We start from the raw sequence: 25,970 nt of genomic DNA, 5'->3' as shown, positions 1-25,970 counted from the left end.
ATTTTTTCCCATGCTTTCACTTAAAGGATTTTTTTTTTTTTAAGGGGCATAAACCTGTTCTCCAATTTTGTGGGCAAATTCATTGCAATAACAGATCTCAGTGTTTAGACATGTGTAAACATTATTATTAGCGTACCAGAAATTAGAGACCTACATCAAGATCTGGGGGTTTGGTGGTGGTTCTTTTTTTTTTTTTTTTTTTTTAAATGAAGGTGAATTTCAGATCATCTTTTCCCTCATTCAAGGATCCCCAAGCACTTTACATAGTTAAATGAGTTCTTCTGGTCTCCTTTTGTAAAGGCAGTAATAGTCTCCTTCAACAGCTTCGGCAGGGCCTCCGGGGGACACGGTGCATGTACATGGCCTGGATGATTTGAGGACACTCAGTGAAGAGGCACTGTGGTGGCCTGGGGGTAGAGGAGCTTGTGTCCCCATTGGAAATGCCCCATGTCCCCTCAAAGGTAAAGACCCCATATCTCTTCAGTGAAGTCCCCATGTCCCCTCAGAGGTAAAGTATCCATACATGTCACCTCAGTGAAGCATGCCATGTCCCCTCAGAAGTGAATGCTCAATGTCCCCTAAGTGAAGCACCCTGTGTCCTCTCACAGGTGAAGCCCCCATGTCGCTTCTGAGGTGAAGCATTCTTACATACCACCTCAGAGAAGTGTGCTATGTCCCCTTGCAGGTGAAGTCCCCATGTCACCTCAGTGAAGCATCCTATGAAGCACCCTATGTCCCCTCTGAGGTGAAGCCTCCATGCCCCTTCTGAGGTGAAGTACCCATACATATCAGCTCAGTGAAGTACCCTGTGTCCTCTCAGAGCTGAAGCCTCCATGTCCCCTAAGTGAAACACCCCATGTCCTCTCAGAGGTGAAGCCCCCACGTCCCCTCTGAGGTGAAGCATCCATGCATATCACCTCAGTGAAGTGTGCTATGTCCTCTTGGAGGTGAAGTCCCCATATCACCTCAGTGAAGCACGTTATGTCCCCTTGGAGGTGAAGCCTCTGTGTCCCCTCTGAGGTGAAGCAACCATACATATCACCTAAGTGAAGCACCTTGTGTCCTCTCAGAGGTGAAGCCCCCATGTCCCCTCTGAGGTGAAGCATCCATACACATCACCTCGGTGACGCACCCCATGTCCCCACAGAGATGGAGCATCCATGTCCCCTCAGCGAGGAACCCCCCATGCCCCCTCAGTGTCCTTCTCTCCCCCCGGGGACCATGTGTGCTCCTCCACCCCCTCGACGAGCCCTTCCACCACCCCCTTCATAGCCCTCATCCCACCCCGGTGCGGGATACCGGCGGGACGGGCCACCGGGCGTTGGGGCAGGCGGGACGGCCTCAGACACCCGCCACCAGCCATGATCAACGCCACCGAGCCACGGCGGGGGCCATAACCCCGGAGCAGCCGCCCAGGAGGCTCCCGGACAAGCAGCGGGGCCGGAACGCAAGGACCAGGGCTGCCGTTTCCGAGCCGGGCCGCGGCGGGGCGGCTCGGCGCGGTTGCCATGGTGGGAGCCCCGGGGCGGCTCCGCGGCGGCTGCCGGCATGGACGAGGAGGAGACGGTGCGGCTCCGGGAGCCGTGGGGGCGGCTGCTGCGCCTGGGGACGGAGCCCGAGCGCGGCGGCGGCGCTTCCCCGGCGGCCCTTCGGGGGCCGCGGGCGGCGGCTGTGGCGGGGGAGGGCGGAGGCGCCGCGGGGAACGGCAGCGCAGCCGGGGGCGGCGGGCGAGGCCCGGGCAGGGTCCCCTCGGGCCGGGCAGGGTCCCCTCGAGCCGGGCAGGGTCCCCTCAGCCCCGTTAGGGTCCTCTCAGTCGCGGCAGAGCCCCCGCAGGGAGCTGCCCGGCCCCAGCACACGCCGCAGCCCCCCCCCCCCCCCCCGCTTTTCTCCTTTTTCTGAGGGTTTCCCTCTGTCCTCCTTCTCCCCTCATTTTCCCTTCTCTCCCCAGTTTCTCCTGGAAGTACCCCTTCCTCCTGGGCACATCACCCAGTCGTGCACGCTTTTTTCCACATGGTTCTTCACGGTTCTGGAAGCTTAGTTTTACTTTCACCTCTCAGTGTCTGCTTCCTGTCTTATTTTATTCCCTTTTCATTTCTGGTAGGTGTTTTTTGTTTGTTTCTCGTGGCATGCCCAGTGTCCTAGGTGTGAATTATTATCCCCCTTATACTAAAATTCATGTGCACAAGTATCTTGCCAGCTTCTTCAGTTACCTGCAGCTAACAGCAAATGCTGTGATTGTTATCTACACGAGCTAAGATAAAGGGCACGTGTTTACTTGTCCATAAATAATTTCCAAAGCTCTGCAATAGCCGAGTAGTAGTCTTACTTGTTGTATCTGAATGCATGTGAAACTCTGTTTTTTTCCTTTTAGAGAGATTTCAACGAACGCTGTGCACAATGTTCAGAAGTAAACTGGGGTCTTACTGATGGAGGCAGGTTTTATTGCAGAACTTGCCACAATGTTACTGAGGTAAAAACCTAAGCTACTGACCTTCGAATATGTTTGTTTTGTTTGTTTTGTTTGTTTATTCGTTTGTTTTATATAAGAAAATATTTGTTTTCTCTCCTTGACATTAGAAGTTGAAGGCAGTATTGTGATTCTTCCTTTTTAATGCTTGACTGAACGCTATTGCAAACAACTGTTACTTCAAGTCATAAAGTTTAAAACGAGCCAGTGTAAGACATGGTGCTGCTGTAGCAGTACTGCTGGTATGATGTCTGAGTGCCTGAAAAGTATGTCATGGATATTGCTGCACTTCAGTACAGTACTGGTGTAGGCAAACTCTGCTGCATGTCGCCTCTGTGTCCAGGATAGTTATTCTCTATTTTTGGTATTTCTGAATGAAAAATGTCTGTCTCTTTTTAGTTTAGGAAAATTGAACAAATTCCTCCATTTTGTTTTATGATAGAGCAACTGACGCAAGTTAGGCCTGGCCTTTTTCTTGCTAACATCTATTACTGTTTTGCAGAGAACTAGAGATGTTGTAAACACTGAAGTTATTTGTAATGCAAGAATACAGACAATCTCCAAAGGCTCAAGAAATCGGGGAAAAAGTGGTACGTATGTGCTTCTCTCTGTATTCTGCTGAAGAGTGAATGCGTTGGGTCGGTTCACTCAAGGTTCACCTAACACGTTGTCTTTGACAATGGCCAAAAATAGCTAGAAAAGACTAAGATCAGGAACATAATACATCCCCCAGATGCTGGCAGAACCTTCAGCAGCCCCAGCTTCAGTGAATTCCTGAGGCACAGCTGCCTCTGTGAAGCTGGTGGTGGATTTTTTGCATTGAGCAGAGCTGTGCGTTACTTACCAACACTTTGATTTGTGCAAGCTGATACTCATTGAAGATACACATGGCATTCGTTCAGATGTGGTGATCCCGTTGGTTCTTCCTTGTACGACTGTCGCAAAAGAGAAAAGTTGTCTCTCTTTGTGAGTGAGATGTGACAGTGCTCTGACTCCAAGGAATGTAAGTTCAGCTTGCGTTGAAGGAACTTGGCCCTGTGATCTACACAGAAACTGATGTGGATGAGATTTCATACAGTTACAATAGCTAGAGTAAGGTAGTGCAGCGTTACATCTTTCCTCCCGAGTCACTTCTACGCTTTTAATTTCATGACTGAGAAGTACGCTAGTCATTGCATATGGTGATACGCTGTGTGTGTTACGGTGAGGCTGCTGCTGTAGCTATGAACGTACGCTGTGAGTGCTGGGTAGTAGTTTTACTGTTGTGGTCACTTTCAAAGAGCGAAAATGCATTACAATGCTAAATGAAGTGTGGGGTTATTTTTATCTCTGATGGGCTAACCTATCTTCACTGTACTGTGGTGGCAGTAGGTTACTGCGTTACGTTGAAAAGAACAATTGTGGGAAAGCGAAGGGAGGAGTGAAAAAGGGAGCAACCTTAATATCTCCACCTGTCTTTATCCTGTATTGCTCCTAAAGCCTGATTTGTGTGACATTTTGAGCTTTTTACTTCTCCTTTTGGGGTTGTCATTAGCTATCCCTTGTGCTTAAGAAAGAAATTCTTACCTACATACAGTCCCTTCTGCAAGTGCAGTTAAGTTACACTATGACAGCTTATTTTCCTGCTTCTGTAGGAGTAGCTGTATCTCTGGTTACCAGGTAAAGCTAACGTCATTAAAGCAGGGTAGAAACTTTGGGCAGATAACTTCTAGGATGGTGAGAGGCAACGCACGACTGGAAGGAACAAAAATGAAGAACAGGCGTGGAGGGAATGCAGAGGAAGTTAGGAAATGCAGAGAAATTTTCTAAGACCAAAAGCCTGTAGAAGGGACTAGCAAATATGGAGAGGTAAGGGTGAAAAGTAAATATCACGTTGTCTGAGGAAATAGCAAATGGTTTGGAACAGGCCCACTCCTTACAAAATTAATGTTTTGTTGGGATATGCTAGAAGCATTGAATAGCTGCGAAACTTTCGTTTAAGTTTGTATGATTCAGTGAGAGACAACGGTAAAGAACATGGTGATGCTGTGTTTTTCCCTGACTTACCGCTGCAACATAATGTATTCCAGTTTTCTGCACTGGGAATGGGAAAGAAAAGAAAAGATTGTGTTTAATTTTTTTTAATGATAGGTTCTCAGCTATTTTAAAACTGGTCACTTGACAACTCTCCACTCGATTTCAAATGCCATGTTAGAAATTATTGTGAAACATATTATTGCTGGGAAATGTGCAGAGAAAGCACTTGATCAGTAATGTTTCTTCTTTTTTAAGACTGAATAAATGGAAGGCAATGGAATATTCAGTGTAGCTGGTCTTTGCTCTTGGATCTGAAGTTACTTAATGGAGACATGTCTCTGTCCTGTCCTGGATCAGAATATTAAGTGGAAATAAGTGTGCATAAGTTGTTGTTTTTTGTTTATAATGGAAACAAAAAGCTGCTTTTTTTTTTTTTTTTTTAAATTAGAGGAAGGCTGGGAATGGTATGTTTGCGAAGGCTTTCAGCTTGTACTCAAGAAACAAGCTGAAGCTTTGGAAGCACTAGGAGTGTGTCCACAAATGAAGGTATGTAAAGATCAGCGTAAGTTCTGCATACTATGAGTGTGCAACCAGGGGTGTTTTTAAAAATACTGTAATTTTGCAAGTGACTCAGATAACCCCCTTTTTAAAGAACTACTGAGCACATGTAAACAAACTGAATTTTCCTGGTAATTTTAAAACATGATTTATAAATTGGAGGTAATGAAGTCAGAGCTGGAATATTATTCAGATTCCTGAATTAGCAGTTATGCTCTGTTCTCTCAGAAATTAATGGTTTTCTAAACTTTGCACTAATCATTGTCCATTTTTATTTACCAGGATGAAATTCTGTGCAATTTTTGGAGGCGTTACCTCCAGAAGAGCCAACAGGCATATTGCGACAGACCAGCTGGTGAAGCTGTCAAAACATTATCAGTAAGTGAAAAGCTCAGATCGCATGAGATGTGGGATATTTTTTTAAAGAGCAGCAACATAAACCTTTGTTTAAGCTATATATCTAGCTCACGTTAATCTCATGAAGAATATCTTCTAAATGGGGTACCACATGTCTATTTTTTTCCTCCATTTCAAGAAACAAATACTTCTGAATATGGAAAGTTGCTTATTTAAAAACAGTTTTTTGTCTTGGCATACGTTGCATGTAGATAGAGCAGAAATTATAATAAAAAATACGTTATTCCAAAGTTACTTATTTCATCACACTTTACCTCTATAAATTGCCTACTTTCTGGTTATTGTAGCAGACTGGAATGTAATGGGATCACTAGAAATCTTTTTTCTTTTATTTTGTCTTGAGCTGAGAAATATTTAAAAAATATTTTGTAGGCTTTCGTTACACACTCATGATTCACAAAGCAAGTTAAATCCACGCTGTTCGCATTTTAACTTAATTTACTGTAGATCTTGCATCTGTTATGCTTTATTTTGTTTATTCAGATTAAAACAGTAACTAATAGTAGATAATACTGAGACTTATTTACAAAAACAGGTGTGTGATAGCAGTACAGACATGGATAGTGAACCAGAGAGACCTAGCCTCCTTCACTTGTTATCTCTCTCTGAAAGCGATGGAGATCTACAGACAGATTGCAGCTTTGCCTCGTCAAGTGGCAAGGTCTCAGGTAGGAGCAATGACCCGAAGTATCTGGAAACTGTTTTTGTAGAGTTGCATATACATCCTCTGTGTAGTTGTGTAGAATGAATTGGAAGAACTTGTTGACGTGTGGTTAGAAAGCATGGTTTTCAGTCCTATTTGCCACTGGGGTACTTCATATTCTACCAGAAGCAGAAGACTTTTTATTATTTCATTTTATTTCCCCTTCCTACAAGGAGATGGCAGTTGAACAGGGCCTGGAAATGCAGGAGGAAGGTATTTTATAACCAGATTGCTCCACGCGTCCTGTGTGGAGTGGGGAAAAAAAGTGCTATTAATCTGCAAAGCTAGATGTTCACAAACACTGTGGTTCTAAAGAATAAGCACTTAAACTAACAGCAGAGTTGTCAGTCACAACTTCCAAGTTAAAAAATAAGAGTTGATTCTCGTTTCTTTTTCTTCTAAGTATTATAGTGTTGTGGTTTTTGTTTTTGTTTGTTTGTTTTGTTTTTGTTTTCCCCTTTGTATTTGTTTATCTTTCTAATATTTTTCCTTCGTGTTTTTGGTATTTTTGTATTTTTTTGTCTCTGCATTCTGTTTACTGCTTTCCGTATAGCCTCTTTTATCAAAATTCTTCTTGTAACATTGCGTCAGTTTCTTCTTTCTGCCCACAAATCAACTTGAAAGCATTTACAGAATGATGAAGATTTGAATTTAAATGTTATAGAAAATTGGAGTCTTCGGTGCTGGGCAAGTGTAATGCCAGACAGTGCTGCAATGTCTGATACTGGAAATCCATTTCAAGGCATATTTGAAAAGTTTTGCTCTAAACTTCTGATTCTTTGCCTTTTTTTGCTTTATTCTTTGCTTACGTTTTCCTTCTTTGTCTGTTTCTATGTTTATTCTTCCCATGTTATGTGGTCCTCTCTCCGTCCTATTTCTGTTCTTCTGTGGTATTGCCTGTCTACCCTGAGAAGAATGCAATCTTGTTCTTTCACATTTTTCTCTTTTTCATAAAGTCCAGAAATGGTAATAGAATGAGAAACTTGATCTGCAGCAATTGGAAATGTTGAGAAACTTTAAGACTTCTGAATAGAAGTGGAGGTGGGGAAAAATGGTGCAAAAAATGGTGACAAATTTTTGCCAGTGTAATGCAAACACTTTTCATCCTATTGCACTAAAATGAGAAGATTTTTAGGTAAAGAATCTGGGTGTTCATGCACATTGCAGATCCTGAGTGTTAAACAAATACATATTGTGTGAATAGGAAAGAACTTAGTGAAAAAATTCTAGTGAAATACTCCATTGAATTTTCTTCCCTTTTTTGTGTCTAGAGAAACTTGTTTCTTCCTTAGTACTTGTGTCTCTTATTATTTACAGTAATTTATAGAATAATTTAGAATAATATTTGGAATTTTAGTTTTAGAATAGCTACATAGCCTTAAGATAGGCCACAATTTAACATGCTGTTCTTGGTCGGTTGTTTCAGATTGAATTCACCTTCAAGTAGCCATACCTGTTCCACTAAAAGCACTTGAAGTGGATAAGAGCTTAGTGACACTAGAAGTACATTTAGGAGAAATAAAACAAGCATAGAAATTGTTTGTATATTGAAATTTAACACGAGAAATACTAGATATATTGTAGTCGACCAGAAATTATTATGAAGATTCAGAGGTTTCCTCTCCTGTGCTGTTTTTATTTTTTTATTGCTACAGATTCAACACTCTTTATTTCCTAAGAAGCTTCTCCAACGTGCAAGTGTTTTTTTTTTTAAATTTATTTATTTTTTTGTTATTTTTGTGTAGGGATAATAGCAAATTCCACTGAGTATAGCGATGAGATATTGCTAGGGAAGCCTATTAAACCCTTAAATTATTAGATGTGTGTAATTGTGTGCTGTCATGCCTTGCATAAGCTGCAAGAAATAAAAGGAAATTGTGTGCCATCATTAAGGCCACAAATATAATGAGGATTATTTTAAATTGAGTTGAATGCGAAATTAATAATGAAGCTTCAGTCACGAAGCTGCCTTTAAGCACGTGTCCACGTAAAAGGTGAAACTGTTGACTAAAAGGATTAGCTGCTGCTCCTGCCTTTATTCTCCAGCGCACGTATGCACAACAGACATCACGGGATCCTCTAATCTAGACCATTTCTTAGTCTGCATGAGGAGTGTCTGTGAGCTGGCTCTTCTAACTTGTTGCTGCCTCCCTGGTACTACTGACCAGCGTTATAGGAGCCGGTAGGTGGCATCAAAGCCTAATTCTGGCTCAGAAATGCAATATTTGCAGCGTCTTCCTCTGTAGCAGTGGGCTCCACACCTGTATTTGCTGACCACTGACGCCTCACAGACCTGGCTGTCACCCACCAGCATAACCGCGGAGCTACCAAGTCCTCTGAAGTTTTAAATTTGTTTTTTTTTTTCAGGCTGCTTGCTGTGGCCCTGCAGCTCCCAGGTGGGGAGCTGGGGATCCAGCCTTCACTGTTCCTGCCTGAACAGGCGAACAACGTGTGGGAAAACAGTGGGGAAAGCCTCCACAGAGGCTGGTGTTTTACGTTGGTGTGCTTTAAATACAAAACATTTTCATTTGTCCTGGCCGCTTCATGATGAAGTGTTTCTTTTTCTCTTCCTCCTTCCCTGAACTCCAAGGTTTCGCTGCTGAAAAGGTTCCTAACTCAGAAGTCACTCCCCTAAATTAAATTTCTTGTTGCTGCTTCTCATTTTTTAATGATTCATCTCAGTAGGGATGTAGGGAGGTTTGCTTGTTTTGTGGCTGCTTTTTTGTTTGTTTGTTTTAACCCTCTTTACCATTTGATGCATTTTTGTTCTGAAGCTTTTTTTTTCATTTAATTTAGTTTTCTTTTAAAATAATACCTACTTTTCCACAGCTAGAGAATTTGTGGCAGATGGATACACACCATAACTTCAGTAAAGTCTCTGCAGTGTAGACTGTGTTCTTGTTAAAGTTCTGACTTGACCACAAGTCACAACTAACTTTAAGACTTTAAAGTGCTGAAGTCTAAAATTGTTTTAATCCCTATTTCCAAGGTATTGATTTAAGCACAGAGAATTTGCCCTCATTTTCCCACTGCTCCCTTATCTATCAAAGGGAAAATAGTATTCCCAGCTCATGACTACTGTTAGTTATATGTTGTATAGGAGTTAACAGCTTTCTAGAGCTCCAAGTTTAAGTGCAGCTCCCACTGAATGGTCTGGTTTTATGGGTACCAGAGTGAGGTTTGTCTCAGAATATGGTCCAATGTCTTCATAAACTGCTATTTCACTTGATTAAACAGGTTGTCCTTGCACATTATGGTAGATGAATAAATTAATTAAGCTGTTTATTAGCAAAAATACCTAAACAACCAAGCTACTGCAAAGTAACGATTGGAGAATGTTACTAGTTGCTGAACAATGGTCCTTGTGCGCTCCTTAATCTTGTGTTCTGTATACCAAGATTGTGTGTATGTCATATTAATTACTTGTTTTTTCTTTTTCGTTTTTAACGTAAACCAAAGAATGTACCTCTATGTGCTCTGGATCGGTAGATGGTAAACTGTATTTAATGAAGAATCAAAAGGAGAAACTGAGGATGTCGATGCCAATGACCCTTTCGTTGTGTTACATGGCATTGCTCTGGCTGAGAGAACCGATGACGTTATCTGATCTCTTAAGGTATGAACGGTCTCCAGTGAAATATTTGTTGCTTTTATAAATAATATATATTTTTTTAATTAGAGCTTTACAATTGCCCTGTTGGTTGCTTGCTCAGTGACAGTGAGAAGTCCCCGACGAGTAGTTTCCTTATCCTTTCTCCAACGTCATTTGCGAAGCTGCTTTTTGAAAACATTCTCTTCCGTTGCTTGCAGTGAATCTCAAAAAGCTACAAGGGTTTGGTGCTACAGAAGCTCTTTATCCTTCTCCTTTGAAATTTCTTAAGATTCGCTGGAGGTGTGTATGGTCACGTTTTTGCTATTTTTGCTGTTGTCAGCATGCCAGGAAATGAGTAGCTGTTCCCTAGGACTTACGTCAGTGTCATCATACAAACAATGCCAGCAGTATACAGCGATCTGGAAGGCAGCTAGGCAGCTTCACGCTCTGGAGTGGGGACGCAGAAGTTAATATAAGAGGTCCTTCTTTGTCTTCGTATCTTTTTATCTGTAATCATCAGAGTTCATAATAATAGAGCTGTTAATATAGTAGATGTAAAATGTTCTAACAGCAGGGTTTGGTGCTAAATATGGGGATCATCAAAGTACTGCTGACAATGCAATTCCCTTCTACCCCCTACAACATGGATATGAACACGCTCCTTATTTTCGTAAGGAATGAAAATTAATTTGTCAAGTATGTTTGTAGTTGTTTGTTGTTGTTAGTAATAAGTACTTTAAATCAGGCCTAAATAGCTTACATTTAGGAGTTCTTGGAGTTGCCTTGGAAGACCTTTTTGTGTGCTGATACTCCTTGTTAACAAGTGTCGAAATAGTGAATATTTTTTAAACAATTGGGAGATTTTTTTTTTTTAATCAAAATTTAAGGAGCAGGAAGATCAAGTAGCTGTAAGTGGGCGATCCAAATTGCACTGGGACAAGGTAGAGGAGAAACCTATTCAAGATTCATTCAAAATGGCAGCTTTCAGTTCTTTAATTTTGATTTTTTCAAATCTATAACCTGTAGGCTAAAAGACAAGGTAACGTATATGGTGCACATAACTAGTATTGGTGCTGAAAGGCTGACTGATTTATCCCAGAGTCTTATCTTCCTTAATGGCCTCTGCCCCCCTGTACTGCTGACCCCCCTCCGCTTTTCTAGCTTTGTACAAGCTTTCTAAGAGTGAAGTACAAGAAGAACACTCTTCTCTGAGCCTTTTTTAGAAAGGAGATGTTTCTACGTCTTAAATGTAGTAGTTAATACTGGCTAAATTATTTCTATGTTAAACAATATCTAATTCTTTGATTTAACTTTAGGGGATGGCTGTTGCCTTCATCAATGATAATCACACAAACTGTTGCATATTTGCATAGCTAGGTATGCTGTTGCATAAAAGATGCTTGTAAAATGTTCAGCAAAATGCCACAGCGTTCAGAATTCAAACTGCAATACAGAAGTAAATACTAAATAGATTAAGAAGTAGTAGAAGTCAAAAGTGGCTTTCGATAAACAAGTTTATTACTGACTAGTACTTCCCTAAGGACATTCTGCAGGAGTCAGAACTACTGTAGCCTACTCTGTATTTTTTATCAATGATTAGAAAATGAATACAAAAATGCCGTCTTGATAATGCACATATATGGCAAAAATCCAAGTAGTAAATTACAGTTACTAGGACGGAGCATATGATGCACAGTAATAAAGAATTATTGCTTAGCACATCCTGTTTGGAGAGAAAAGTCAAATATCTATTCTTGGGTCCGTTCTTCCTACCTTGGAAACTGTTTCTGGAAAGCATGTGGGGGTCATACTAGGCAAATACGTCCTCACAAGTTCCTGTCTTAGTATGATACTGTCTTTTTTTTTGTTTGTTTTGTTTTTCTTTCATTCCTTTGTTCTATAAAAAAGAAAAAAAGGAAGGAAAAAAAGGGCAGTGCTTGGGTGGACTGTTGATTGCATATTAATGGTGTATTGTTGTGTTTGGCACATCAGAAGTTGGGGACTGCAGGAGAGATCCAAGCAACTGGTGCAGAACCTGGAGAAACATCCTTTGTACCGAGATCCTTCAGAGCTCAGCATAAGTGCTTGAAAGGATTTAAAGGAAATGTGTAAGCAGCAAAAAAGCTGGAAAAGGAGAGAGAAAAAATCAGATATCGAATACAGCAGAGAGCCGTAATCAGAAATTAATAATTGGAAATTGAAATAAGATGATTTGAAAGCGAATGCATCACTTAATTTAGGTACAACGTATGGGTTTAATACTCTTGTAAGTGCATGAATCTAGTGGGCAACGACTTTAAACGCACTGAACATACGACTGAATTAAATGCAAAAAGTGATGCTTGAAAGAATGCCATTTGTATTGCAAAGTTTTACAATGATACGATACTTGTATAAGGCTGTAATTACATTATCATGCTTCCCTCCCTACCCTTAAGGTCTTTGTCTTTCACAAGTTTGATGAAGAAGGGGAAAGAATTCTCAACTGCGTGAACTACCATAAGGCTCCTGTTTTCTCACTTCTGAATATTTAAGTTCAAAAAATCAGACAACGTTAACATTTTTGCATGCAGTAGGATACGCAGATCAAAATAGCAACAGACCAGAGATGAAAACTATGCAGAGAAAAACATGAAAGATTCAGCACTGCCTTTTAAATCTGTATAGGCAAATTGTGTTATTTAAACCATCTGAATTACAGCAGTGCTTAAAAGTTCTGCCTTGTTTCGTCCTCAGTTTGGTTTTCTCCCCACCTTGAAGTCAGCTGACTCCCGCTCCTCCCTTGTGACACATGCTTAGGCACCATGCTAGGGCAATCTGCCAGTTTTTAAAGGATTTACAGCACCAAAAATACACTCCTCCTTGCTGCTTGACACACTTAACAGAAAAACACTACAATTACCTTCTCCGAAAGGCACATTTTGATTTAAGAATAACATTTTAACAGCCTTCTGGTCCAGTCTGTAACAAATTAAATCCTTTTCCATTGCGAATAATCTCACAGTGCTCGATACGTGGTATTTTATTTATCTAAATAATTAATAAAATTGTGGGTCTGTGGAAAAAAAAGAAATCAGGATGCTAGACTTGGTGAGGCTGCGAAATAATGCCTTTCAAATGAGGTTATACCGAGCTACGCTGGCAAGACTAAACTTGTAATCAGTTTGTGGCATTGCTGTGTGGCTTTAACAGATGCATCATTTCCTCGTAGTATGCAGAGGACGTAGGATTTTTTTTCACACTTAGGCCTGACTAATGCATGCTGCTGCTGCTGCTGTAATTACAAGCACACGGACTGCCTACTGTGTGCGCCATTCAGGTTTTCAAGCACTTCACCGATACAACGTAGTCCTACAAGTGTTTGGATCGCCTGGCTGTGAAATGACAGGTTTGGAAGAAGAGCAGACAGTAGAAATTGTTCTCAAGTGGTATTCCAGATCTAGGCTTTTGGAGTAAGTTCTAACATCCTGAATCATCAGTACATTGTATTCATAACAGGGTATTTATGCTGTTTCATGTATTTTTAGAACATAAGAACTACTCTTCACCTGAGAGAAGAGCACTTTTTTTTTTTGCATAGAGACAGTAATTTCAGGCAAATTCAGGAAAGATGTCATTGTTTTTTACACAGTTGCAGTGCTTTGATATGATAAGTTAAATCTGGACCAGATGATCTTAGAGGTCTTTTCCAGCCTAAATGATTCTCTGATTAAATTTTTAAACAAAGAAACAAAAAATACCCCACCATGTTTGTAGACATCACTCGTCCATTGCAAAGTAAGGATGTGCTTCTGGTAAATATTGCTGCCTTTTCTCTTGCCCTGGGTGCTAGCACTTACCCACCTTATGGTGTATTAGTTGAAAGGAGATCAGAAAACTAATTTTGCACAAGAAGGTTTCACTGGACATTTCAGTGCAGTGTAATTTGCTGCACGGCTGTCCCTTTCCACCTCGTGCTGGCAATAACATTCGTGCAGGCAGCTGAGTCTGGAAGTCTATCTGGTTGAAATCAAACCCTGGAAAACAAAAGCCCAGTTTTCAATCTAATCCCCTGTCTGAGAAGTCACACAAGTGCTTTTGTCAGCAGGGAGGAGACAGGAGTGTGATGCAGAGGACAGAAGGGAGGGTGGGATTTCCCATTTTGGAGGCAGCAAGCTGTTAGGGTGGTTCGCTTGCAATCGTAACTGCACCACACCCTAAGGCCTTGATTGTTTGTCCTCTTCCAGCTGCTGCTGTGCTGGCTCAGGAGGCTGCCGCTCTCAATTTCTTGGTGCTGCCTCTTCAGATCTGACAGCTAATTGTGTGATTGCTCCTTCCCAAGGGTCCATCAAAGCTTATGTTCAGCTGAGCCAGTAATGGGACGCTGTTGCTGAAAGGGGAAGGTCGTGCTTCCCCTCTCTGCTCCTGGCTTTGTGATGTATCCCCTTCCCTCTGCCAGTTCTAGTACTTTTTGAAGCCACCCACGAGCCTTAGTTTGTTAGAAGACAGGAAATACACACACAGCTTTTCTTTCTCTTGCAGTAGAGTTTCTTTTTCTTGCAGCAAAGTTTCTCTTTGCCTGTTGTTGTGAGGTAAATTTGTGGAAGAGGATGATAAGCAACAGGAGCACGCGGCCAGACCAGGAGGAGGGAATTACAACTCGTTACACTGAGCTTTTGGGTTGTCTCAGTCCGTGCTGTGAAGCCATCCCTCAGATTTCAGTTCTTCAACTCATTGCTGCTGACCTTGACTAAAGTGAGCAAGGAGCTGTCCTGCAAGCTGCTCATCAGATCTGGCAGGGTGGTAAGGACGAGCAGCTGATGCTGGGTTTGATGACAACCCAGCAAACATGCGGACTAGCACACGTTTCCGTTTGGGATGCAGAAATACTATTTGCACAGGTTGTTGCAAGAAAAAAAATTAGCAAAATGTCCATCGCATGATTTGATATAGAAAGGATCTTGTGCTATGACCCTCATCTTTTCATTTTAGAGACCAATATGCAGAGCTTTAAAGTAGAAAGTATTAGGCGGTGTGGTTGTTCAGATTGCTGTAGTTTTTCAGAACTCCTTATAAATGCTGGGTTTATTCTAACTGAGAAACAGCTTTGATTGAGAGGCGCTTATCATTTTAATATTGCTTTAAATTCATTTTTCTAATTCAATATTCAGTTAAAAATGCTTAAAAAAGGGGATTTAACCATAACCTTTTCTCACAGTAACTAGCCTTTAAATAGAATTTTAGTCAGTTTCCCTGCACATACCCTGTGATATGCAGCAAGTGGTGATGGAGGTGCAGTACTGGAGAAGGAGCGGTGAGCCTGTGCGCTGCAACAGGCTGAGGAGAGAGCTGAATCATCAGCGAAGGCATTGTTCTGCCTCGTTCTTGTTTGTTGTTGTTGTGTTTTTTTTCTTCAGACGCATTTTGTTTGGCAGCAAGAGATTGCTGTGCTCTGCGGAACCTGGTCTGTCTGCCCGTGGGTTGGGCCTGACTAGGGCTGGAAGCCTTTAGGGACTGCCCCGCGCCAGGAGCGGGAGCAAAGCCCAGCTTGGCAAGCACCAGACGAACCCACGAGGAGCTTGCAGAGTTTGTAGGCTAAGACATAGCTGGTCTGCCTCGCAAGATCAGAGGGATGTTGTGCAGAAGACAGCAGGCAGAAGAGAAAATTGTTTTCGAATCTCTAATATTATTTAAAGAAAAGGATCTGGTCTGCTTGAAGTGCTAACTCATTCCGGTTTAAATTACTACTTGAACAAAATCGTTCTGGAGAGGAAGAGCCAGGAAGGCAGCTCTAACTCAGTCCTGTGGGAGACCACTAACAGGCATCAGTCTGGCATGAGGGTAGTGCCTGTTCCTCTGCAAAGGTCCATGCTTCTCCAGTGCTTGCTTTGCCTGGTGTAAAAGCCCACTAAGATGCTGGATAAGAGCAGGGGTTACATGTGGTGGTGGCTTTTTACTGGTACCTGTTGTTAAATCCCATCAGATAGATGTATTAAATAAATAAGTAAAAATTAAAAAAAAAAAAATCCAAAATATTGTTGTAAACCATTTACCAAAGCCAGCTTTTAAACAAAGATGAATTATTTCAGTGCAAATGCAAAATAAATGATTTTGTATTTTGTGAGTGTACAAAATAATTTCAATTCATACTAAAATAATACTTTTTCTTAATCAGACTACAGAGAGTAATTAACTGAGTTGCACTTCTGTGTACATGTGCGTAATTCTGCGATGTCCCTCTTACCATATTTTGTCGCTCTAACCTCCTCCAGCAGAAAGTGTTTAATCTCCAATTTGGAAAATCTACCTAAAGCCTCAGAATTTTGAAAGAAAGCTTCCATAACACTCGAAGGAGGCTTAAAGCAGTTTCAAAAATGCAGTAGCTGAAGAATGTGCAGAACAAACTGTATGCAAGCGTGTTGATTGTAAGCTTATTGCCGTAACATTGTCATTTGTCAGTCATATCTGAGCTTGAACTTAAAGGCCTGTTAAATGATTGAACTGGTTTTCATACAGTGGAGCATTTAGGAGTGTGGGGCTTCAGATAGAATTGCTTAGGCAGCATAAAGCTGATGTTATTTCAAATCAGAAGTTGATTTGTGGATTAATTTTAGAATAAATGTGCTTTTGTTACACTAAATACTATTTTGATTTGGTCTTTTTTTTTTTATGCAGGTTTGTTGTCGAAGGTCACATTCCATATTTGAACGTTTATCAGGATTTTCCAGAGAAGATGAAATTATATGGCCTTGATCTTAAGATCTTTTGTGTCGAGGTATTTTTTTCCTTAAAATTATAGATTTAAAAAAAAAAAAGTTTTTTTGTGGCTTTTTTGGTTAAGTGTACTAATAAATTGATGAAATCTGTTCCTACTTTGTAGAGTTCATGTTTCACATTATTGGAGACCGTGCAGAAAGCAGTGCAATCAGTGACTCTGAGTGCTTTAATCTTTAGCCGGTCTTATTAGGCTGATTACCTAAGTTAAAACAAAATCAGTAAGTACTTACGGAGAAAAAGGTATTCAGAACTGCACTTGGAACATTCAGAAATAGGATTTGGTTTCATATCTAAGGGCAATATAATATCGTGTCTCTTTAACTTATTTGTGTAAAATTACAAGAATTATTTCTGCTCAGTATTGTTTAGATACCATCTTTTGTTCTGTTTCTTGCTGTACTGGTTGAAATATATTAAACCTAAAATCTGCGTGAGGGAATTACTGACCTTCTGGAGGCTGCAAGGCGATAGACAGTCTTGAGTAAAATGTAAATTGTCCCTTATTTAGGATTATTGTGTATTCTGCTGATGGTTGCCCACTGTTATTTGTGTTCCAGAAGAAAAAAAAAAAGTTAATTATGGATTTTTGAGGCGTGCAAATAAAAGCTTAGCTTTCAAGCACAGAAAGCAGCAATTCTGCTGACAGGAAAAGCTAGGTTTTCATCTGCTGGAAGGTGTTTGTAGCCAAGGTCCTCAGTGATGCTGCTGCTGTAAGTGTGTTACTGTTCTCCAGCATGTAGCTTTATTCAACAGGTCATGGGTTGTTCAGAAGCTAGTCTGTAGAATCTTTCTCTTAGACCTTTCCATAATAGAAAAGATTCATCAGGTTGAATTGTGGTTGTAAACTTTCTTTTTTTAACTTTTACTTCTCAATCTCTCTGTCCTTCTTTGTCTCCATCCTTTAGAGATGTTATATAACCTCTCAAAATGGTTACATAGAACTTTGTTTTTAATTTAGTCTGGTCAAAGTATGAACAAACTAAAATCGTGATCCTACAAAATACAAGTGAAATGTTCCGACAAATTGTGACCCTAGAACTTGTACTACGTCTCAGAGTGGGGAGATCCGATGTACAGAGAGAAGATGACAATTGCCCTTCAAAGACCTGCTGTTTATTTTTGGGATGGAGGTGTTTCTGGCCTGGCGTGTCTGATGCCAGTCCTGCAGCTGATTTCATCAGTCCCTGTTAGCTTGCTTTCTCCCAGAACTGTAGGTTTGCATTATTCTGCTGTCCCTCCATAGCGCGCCTCCACCGCTGGTTGTGTAATGGCTTGGCATGGAGCTGGACGTCACAACTTGAGACCCACAAGCTGGTCGATTTAATCTCATTTCACCTTTTGTATGGAAGAGGGAGTATAGCCACTTCACACTCTGTCTGAAACATATGCATAACATATAAATACTTTAATATTTTCACAAACCGGGGAAAAAAAAAAGTTAACTTCATTTGATTTTTGATTTAAAGTTTCACCATGAGTGATATTATCTAGTGTAATGTTCTAGTTAACCTACAGTAAATTACATCCGATTTAAAAGCTGAATTGGTGGCCTGTGCATGACACAGAAAATCTTCCTTGTCTCTGGTATTGATACTTGCTTTCCCCCCGCCTTTTCTGCCAGCATGAGTGGATATGCCTACTAATCAAGTCATTTCTTAACCTTTGTTTTCATTAAGAGGCATAAATTCTCTAAGCTTGATATCGTACAGTTTGTTTTCCAGCTACTGTAATGTTGTAGTGGATTTCTCTTTCTAGGAATATCTGCTCCCTACTCTACCTTAAATGCTCCTTTAGTAACGCATCCATGGGTTTGTTTAGGTTTAACATTTTTGACTATATCACTGAGCTAAGAATTGCGAAAACAAACAAAGCCAACAGTAACAAACCAAACAAAACCAACAACCTTCAATCTGTTCCCTACATCTCACGTTTCAGAACTGATCTTTCTGCTCGTTGCAGCACTGAGATCACCAGTAGCTTACTGCATCCAGTTTTGACATCTGAGTTTTGAGACGTTCAAGAGACAAGGTGATTGTCCCGGAGCAGTAAGTCGGATTGTGTAATACTCTGTTCTGCAAACACAGCCTGCATTCTTTTCTCCTTGGTGTTCTGTATATAATATTCTATAGGCAATTATCTTCAAAAAAACTTTTTATCAGATTGTGATCACTACTAACCAGGCAAGTCAAGGTGCTTTAATGCCATTATTTGTTTTGCTTCAAGTCTGGTGAATGTAAACTGCAGACATTTAAAAAAAATCTAGACATCTGACAAGACTATTCATTTTGTCCTTTTATTCTCTTTTAACCAATTTTTACTGTGTTTGTGTCTTGTGCTAACTTGATGCAACACAAATTTTAATCAAGAAGAAAGTCATACTAAGTATTATTTTATCAGTTAAGTGTAGATGAATCTGAACTTGGTAAGGCTCACCTTACATATAGACACTCTCAGTGGCTTAAAAATCTTTTTTCAGTAACGATTTCCCAGATACCCAAAATACGCTGAACTTGTACAAGGTTGAAGTTATCGTAGCTTTAGAAAAAATAAATGCAACAAATACGACGAGGTGAGTCACATCTACTTTCTATCTGTGTAGTGGTGTGTGTATGTACACAAAACATTTTTTTAACCATAGGTCGTTCAGTATTATTATTTTGCATGCATGGAACGTGACTAGTCTCAGGCTTTCCAGCTGATGGATTTCAGTGCTATGTGTAATACAGGCATGGAGTCTCTATCACTGCTGGTTTTCTGCTGTCCTGCTTTCAGTCTAGCAGTTGGAGAAGATTAGAGGATGCAGCATCTGTCATACAAGGAGAAGTCGAGGGAGTTGGGATTTTTATCCCCGAGAAGAAGAGGCTCAGGGGTATATAGTTGAGTGTGTAAACACCTGATCGGAAGGAGCGGGGATGGAGTGAGACTCTTCTCCGTGGTGCCCAGTGAAAGGACAAGACTCAATGGGCATTATCTGAAATACAGGAACTTCCATTTAAACATAAGATTTATGTGTTTGTTTTTTTTTAGTGTAAGGGTGACTGAAAACTGGACCAGGCTGCCAAAGACCATTGTGGAGCCTGCATCTTTGGAGATGCTCAAAACCTGACTGGACATGGTCCTGAGCAAGCTGCTGTAGTTGGCCTGGCCTTGAGCAGTGGCATTGGACTCGATCATCTCCAGAGGTCCCTTCTAACCTCCAGCATGCCATGGTTCTGGTGGTGCAGTATGCCTTGGGGTGGCAGAAGAGTCCTTTGTGATCTAGTAAAGGAACATCTAATAAGAAGGGCATAATTTGTCATTCTGTCCATACTGAGCTTTATTTAAAATACCTGCTACAAAGGTTACTGGTTTTGGCATCCCTGTGTGTAGAACTCTGGGTGTTATTGCCTCATTTAAAACAAAAAACAAAACAAAACAAAAAAACAACAAGAGAGAGAGAAATGGAGCCTCTGCCTCTCCATATCTCCATATTATATTCATTGTGATGCGTAACTGTGAGATAAATGTGCCAGGTCTAGCTGGAGATTAAATACTTGAGAGGTAGCACTTAGGAAAGATAACAGTACTTTATTGAAGAACTTTGTGTAAAATGGGAAATGAGTTGTTTATCCGTATTCCATAGACGTGCATCTTTCCAATGCTCGCCTTTGTACGCCTTCACTCGATTAGACATCCTATTTACCCCTTACTCTATTAAAATCATCTGTATGTTACAAGTTAGCATCTGATAAATGGGTTTTGCCTCAATGTGCGTTTGGAGGGTTCATGGGGCTAACAGCAGCAGTAGCAGGAAGCTCCTGCTTAGCTCTTAATTAACAAATTCTGAGTTCCCAAAACAGTAAAAGAAAAGCTAATATTTATCTTACGCTGCAAAACTGCATTTTGGTAAAGCAGAGTCCATGTGCTCTTATCCCTGTGATAAAAACTTTCTTATGCATCAAGAAAGAATACAATACTTTTGTTTTTTGTTGTTGTTTTTTCTGCACAGGAGATCAAGGCTTTTTCTTCCTATTTATGATTTGTTTCGCTATACTAAATTGCTGCTGATCTTAAGGCATATGCCAATAATTAACACATCTTCGAGCAGTCATCTTTTCTCTTTTAGGTAGATACCGTCTTTGTTTCCTTCTTACTGCAGAGACTGTCTGTTTGTTTAAAAGCCTGCTAGTGTAAGACTTACAGCTGGTTTGTAAATTAGCAGTAGTATGTATGAAGTTGTGTGGCTAATTTGATTTCAGGTTGTTATTGATAGGATCTGTCCTCCAGTGCATCTCCACACACATTCCTTCTTCCATTTCTGCTTGGAGTAGGGATACGTCCCGAAGATACGCCCCCTCTATTTTGCTTTTAGGAGTTTAATCTGTATCCTTATATAAAACTGATCGCAAGCATCTGTTTTCTCTTGAGCTAGCAACACCTTGTCCTTGCCGGAGGTCTGTTTTTCCTTACATTTCTGACTCAGGGTCTGCATACCGTATTAACTTTTGTGTAATCCTTTTGTTTGTACCTTCAAGGTGCTTCTGCTTTGCTGTCTCAAGTTTACCTTTAGCTTTCATTTGTAAAAAATCATTAGTCTTTGGCGTATTTTACTCTTAACACCTTGTAGATCTCGTGCATGCGTGCATCCAGAAATAATTTTTGGTTTTGATTCTCATGTTCTTGACGCACATGCAAACCTATAGGTAGCAGGTCACTCCCATGGCTGTTGGGCAACTCGATTTACCAAAGTATTGGAGATAACAAACACGTCATTTTGGAGTATGTGCTGTGTGGAACAGGATAGGTGTAGTCTCATAAATATCTTTCAGATCCTGTTGTTCCGAAGAGCTCCTGGAATGGTCTTCGCTGTAGATGCGCAAGTAGCTGGACTTGGCGGGGGGCCAGACGCGTGACCTCAGTGAGGTTCCCTGCCTTCAGTCTCTCCGCCACCATTATAATAACTCCTTTCTTCCTAACCCTAACCCTAGTAAGAAAAACTTCTTTTTTTTTTTTTTCTGAGGGGTGGGGTGCTAGGAGAAAATCGAGCTCAGTGGGTGTTTGATGAGTTCTGCTCAGAGTTGCCCACCAACCTGCCCTTGAAGGTGGAAGGAATAGGCGGTTCCCTCGTTCCCCTTTCTACTGGTTCTGCCCTGGAGTGTGGTGATGGAATGGCTTCCCTGTAAGAGCCTTTCTCTTCCCGGCCCCCGAGACTGAGGTAGCTGCACAATTCTGTCTGCTGGAAACCTTTCCTGAGGGGGCCATGGAATACTTTGCTGTTTCCAGGATGGTGTTGATACACCTTGTAGTCTAGGAACCTCTATCTTTAAATTAGTTCCTTTTTTTTTTTTGATTTAGGATTTAATTTTGTTCTTATGTCTTTTTTTTAATGATTTTCTGAGTATTGTTGCCTGTTATAATAAATTTATTTAGGCAGGTTTGACCTTGTAACACGTGAACATAAATACCCAGGCTACTTTTTGCTTGTCTTAGTATGCATTATTATACTTGACACATCCTACTGCCAAGTTAGCTTTGTTAACGGAGGCACTATTTAGGTGAATTATAGACAGAAAAATCTTTCTACTTCCATCCCTTATTGTCTCAATCCGTAAATAATTCTTACTGATAATTTTCAGGTCCCCATGATACAGAAATTCTTTCTAAACTCCTAGGTGAGATGGATGTTAGTGTCTTCCTTACCTTTGCCTATGCGAAATTTGTGAATGCGTCCTGGCAAAGTGGCAGCAGTATGTTGTGTGTGTCAGAAAACAGCAGTGGACAGGGGGAGAATCATCACAAAACTCATGGGATTTTCTCCCACCTTTTCCATTGCTTCCTATATTACACTGAATTGATATGACTTGTCTGTACCAGCTTTTTTCCTTTTTTTTTATATATCTTTCATTCCAGTTAAGTGTTTTTCTTCATTTGTACAGTGGTTTTCTATATTTGTGTAGTTTCATCTTTCATTTTTCCTTTCTTATTTTTCAGCCTCACTGAAAGGCCTTTTGTTGTCTCTTTCTTCTCCCTGATACCTTCTTTCTTTCGTGGTTAATAGCTCATCATTCAACATGAAATGATGTCTGGTTTTGTCTGTGTCATTAGACCGGTAATTCTGGGCAGTTCTCCATTGTGTTCAGTTCAATAAAAATTTTAATTCATACTCCATTATCATCCGATGTTGGCTTTGATAGGAAAAGGAAGAGCTTGAAAAGCAATACATATATTTGGTGCCCTAAGAAAAGGTGTAATTCATCCAGGGCCTGCCTTTTCCTTAAGGTCACCAGTGCTGGGTGTGCAAGTAGGTACCATAGTGTATTTCTCAAGTGGGATGGAGAACTCCTTTAGCTCTTCTCAGAATGTGCTTCTTTAGTGCAGAGCGTTTTATTCTGTATGATGCTTTGGATTTTTTAATTTTTATTTTTTTTGGAGTTGAAGGAGTGTATACCTTGCACTCATGTCTGCACACATACCCTCTCTAGTGGTTATTGTTACATTCTTCCTCTTTTATTTAGGAGTGAGAGGCTTGCTTTAAACATTGGCAGATGATCTCTTCTCTACACTGCCTAGAAACTCTTAATTCTTTGTTTTCTTCTTTTACAGTATTCTACAGTTTATATTTTCTTTTTGTTCTTCGGTTTCTCTTTACCTTCTTTTCCCTCTAATTTTATTCTTAGCAGCACTTTAGTATCCATATGTCACTAATCCTTCTGCCCCCCATCTTTCTGTGTCAGCTTCAATCAAATCTCACTTCTCCTGATGATTTTAGAGCTCTGATTTCTGAGATTAATTAGCCAAGATTTTCTGTGTTATTAAGGATAGTTTTTTTGTTGCTCACTAGTTCTGCATGCTTTGTTTTCCAGCGGAGAGGCTATTTTTGAGTTCAGAGTACCATAATGAGTCCTCCATTGAGTTTGTGTGTCTGTGGTTTTCTGTTTGTTTGTGATGTTGGTGGTGTTCGATTTTGGCTTCCTTATATCTGTGAGCTATTCCAGAAAGAAGAAAAATGTCTTTTCAGAGCAGCAGCTCCTGTGGATTGAAGCTGGAGCTTCAATCGGCTCTCTCCTCTTATGACCTTGCAAAGGCTGCTTGACTGACAAGATATTTTTAGCTTCCATTTTTCCCATTGTCACTGTACTGTTTTCTTCAGGATCCATGCCAAGCTAATAATTCTAGAGTTCCTGAATCTCCCCTTTTACATTTCTTTTTAAATACTAATGCTGAGAGTCCTTTGATCTTTAGAATTTCTTAGGATTATTTAAAAAACAGCATTTGTGTTTCAGAGAGCGCCTTAGTTATTTCCTTGAAGCTTCTTGTGTGTAAATTTTCTGATCCTATCCTTTGAAAAGCACTTAATTTTATCAGATACTGCTGTACGTTTTTGCAGACATAAATTTTCTCTTCCTTACATATCATTTGATCGAGATGGATTCATGTTCTTCTTCCAGCTACAGAACAAGCTTGATTTTTTTCTTCCTATTTGTTTCATGACTTACCTGTGGCACTGCAAGTGGAGGTTCTTTTGTTGTTGTTTTGTACTTTCCTTGCTGCTTAGCTGCCTTTACCTTCTGTTTCATTGCAGAGCAGCTATGGAGCTGTTCCTTTCCTCTTTTATCCAGGAGATTGTCCCTAAGTACTGCGCAGTCAGTTCTGCCTAGTTGTGGTCCTCTGGTTGTGTTCTCCTTTTATTCTGTTATCCTAAAATAAAAAGCAGGAACTGTCTAGGAGTATTAGTGACTGACCAAGACGGTATTTTGAGAGGTCTAAAGCACCTGCTTTTATGTCTGGGAGCCAGGGATTTTTTGTATATTTTACTACCATCCTTGAGAACAAGGTTTAAATTTAGGATTTATATCCTGCTCCTACCCAAAGCTGGACCCCTTCTCTTCCAGGTTCACAGTGGTCCTATAACAGTAATCCTTTGTGTTACAGCGTGGTTAAATATTACTGAGCTTTACCATGGCAGCAGATGTCAAACCAAAGTTGGTTGAACCTCAGATTTTGCCCCCGTTTCTAATTCTTGTGGTTATAGGCAGTTGCACTTGGAGTACAGTTATTAATGCTTGTGAACCATAAACATTTTTTTGCCTTGTCACCATCTAATAACTTAGCTGCTTAGTAAGGACTGGTTTAGATTAAATGGGGACGTGCCACAAAAATGTATTTGAATCAACTCAGCGTTGTTCAAGCATAGTAAAAGCAATTTTGTTTTGTAAATTTAACTGGCAAGTTTAAGAAGTTTAAGACGCCTCCTGGTTTTGATTTCCTTGTGAATGTTGGGGGCAGAAGAATTGTCAGGTAGCCTGGAGGAAAATGTAGCATCGGAGGATTTCTCATGGATAAAGAAAAGAAGATTGCTCAATATTTTGAAGATTACCTGTTGTATACAACCAAAACCAGGACTTGGCTATAGTCTTCAGGTTTCAAGCCTAATGGCTCAATTTTGGAGGTATTTGGTGTTCAGTCCTCATTCATTTCTAATAATCTCTGCCAGATTGTTCTAAAGCGTCGGGGGTTATGTAATACATGCTGTTAGGGTTGGTTGAATAATACAGGTATGTTCTGAATAGAAATAGGGTCAGCGTTATGGGTTTCTTGAAAACAAGTGCTTTGAATTTGCAGCACTGAATAACACATAGGTAATATTTATTAGTTATGTATCAAGTATATTGCTTGGCTTATTAATGATGGAAACACTTGTTTGCATTTTCTTGTTAGGTACTCTGACTTCCTTCTGTTTTCTTTTACGCAACTGGGAGCATATCCCATTGATAAAATATGTTACTGGGTTTGAAATGCCTGAACATAGACAGATAGGACCTAGATACTGGAGTAGGTTACACAGTCAAGAAGAGGGCCTGTTCCTAGAGTATTGATGCCTCTCTCCTCACCTTCACTCAGCTCTTCTCCTTCAGGGCTGGGCAAGCTCGTGGAGCTGGCGTGCTGCTCTCATTCACGTACGTAGGTCTTCCCACTTGCACCGAGAACAAAGCTTACGTTATTTCTCATTGTCCTTTTGAATACAGGAAGAAAATGTGTACCTTCCCACCTAACAAAAGGGATGAGCAGTATTGCCGGGCAGGAAGGAGTGAGGGCTGTGCTCAAACCCCGAGTTGCACGGGGCACAGCCCGATGTCTGCAAGGCCTCTGTTAATCAGGATGGCTGCAGAGCTGGCTGCTCGGACCTGCCTGTCTCAGTGCTTAGAGCCAGGGGCTAGATATTCTGGGTAAACTCTGTAGCGGTGACGTGAGCTTACATGAATATATGGAGTCATAATACTGGCCACTGAAGATCCTTAGAAATCTCATGGCGATTGTTTCTCGTGGTACGAAAACTGTGGGTATTCATCCTGCTCTTCAGGCTAATTCCTCCTTTCGGTTTGCTTGAGTCGTTCGTTGGGTTGTACCCTAAGCTGGATGCAATACGGCTGAGTGCTTTACTACAGCAAATGGTATTCCGTGTTTTGGGATTGTTTTATATC

The 25,970-nt window shown here is 40.6% G+C and overlaps 1 protein-coding gene and 1 long non-coding RNA gene across 3 annotated transcripts in view; both read left to right on the top strand.

Annotated features, from left to right (window-relative positions):
* The first annotated feature begins 1,277 nt into the window (after positions 1-1,277).
* The window catches only part of TAF1B (TATA-box binding protein associated factor, RNA polymerase I subunit B), a 51,200-nt gene continuing 26,507 nt past the window's right edge, over positions 1,278-25,970 (top strand). The window contains exons 1-8 of one of the 2 annotated variants that reach the window (XM_035543034.1): positions 1,278-1,566; positions 2,372-2,470; positions 2,970-3,057; positions 4,932-5,029; positions 5,324-5,419; positions 5,994-6,126; positions 9,621-9,777; positions 16,408-16,507. In XM_035543034.1, coding sequence (XP_035398927.1) covers positions 1,549-1,566; positions 2,372-2,470; positions 2,970-3,057; positions 4,932-5,029; positions 5,324-5,419; positions 5,994-6,126; positions 9,621-9,777; positions 16,408-16,507 — 789 coding nt within the window. In that variant the 5' untranslated portion in view covers positions 1,278-1,548. Of the gene's footprint in view, positions 1,567-1,734; positions 2,098-2,371; positions 2,471-2,969; positions 3,058-4,931; positions 5,030-5,323; positions 5,420-5,993; positions 6,127-9,620; positions 9,778-16,407; positions 16,508-25,970 lie in introns of those variants that run through there. The other variant, XM_035543033.1, reaches the window with a different exon arrangement.
* On the top strand, positions 9,970-12,754 carry LOC118246170 (uncharacterized). The gene is made up of 2 exons (XR_004778093.1): positions 9,970-10,053; positions 11,746-12,754. It is a non-coding gene; the product is annotated as an uncharacterized LOC118246170 (long non-coding RNA).

This window comes from Cygnus atratus, chromosome 3, assembly GCF_013377495.2.
Source record: "Cygnus atratus isolate AKBS03 ecotype Queensland, Australia chromosome 3, CAtr_DNAZoo_HiC_assembly, whole genome shotgun sequence".
Taxonomy (NCBI): domain Eukaryota; kingdom Metazoa; phylum Chordata; class Aves; order Anseriformes; family Anatidae; genus Cygnus; species Cygnus atratus.
The sequence above is the reverse complement of the archived record's forward strand: the minus strand, read 5'-3'. Positions and strand labels throughout refer to the sequence as shown.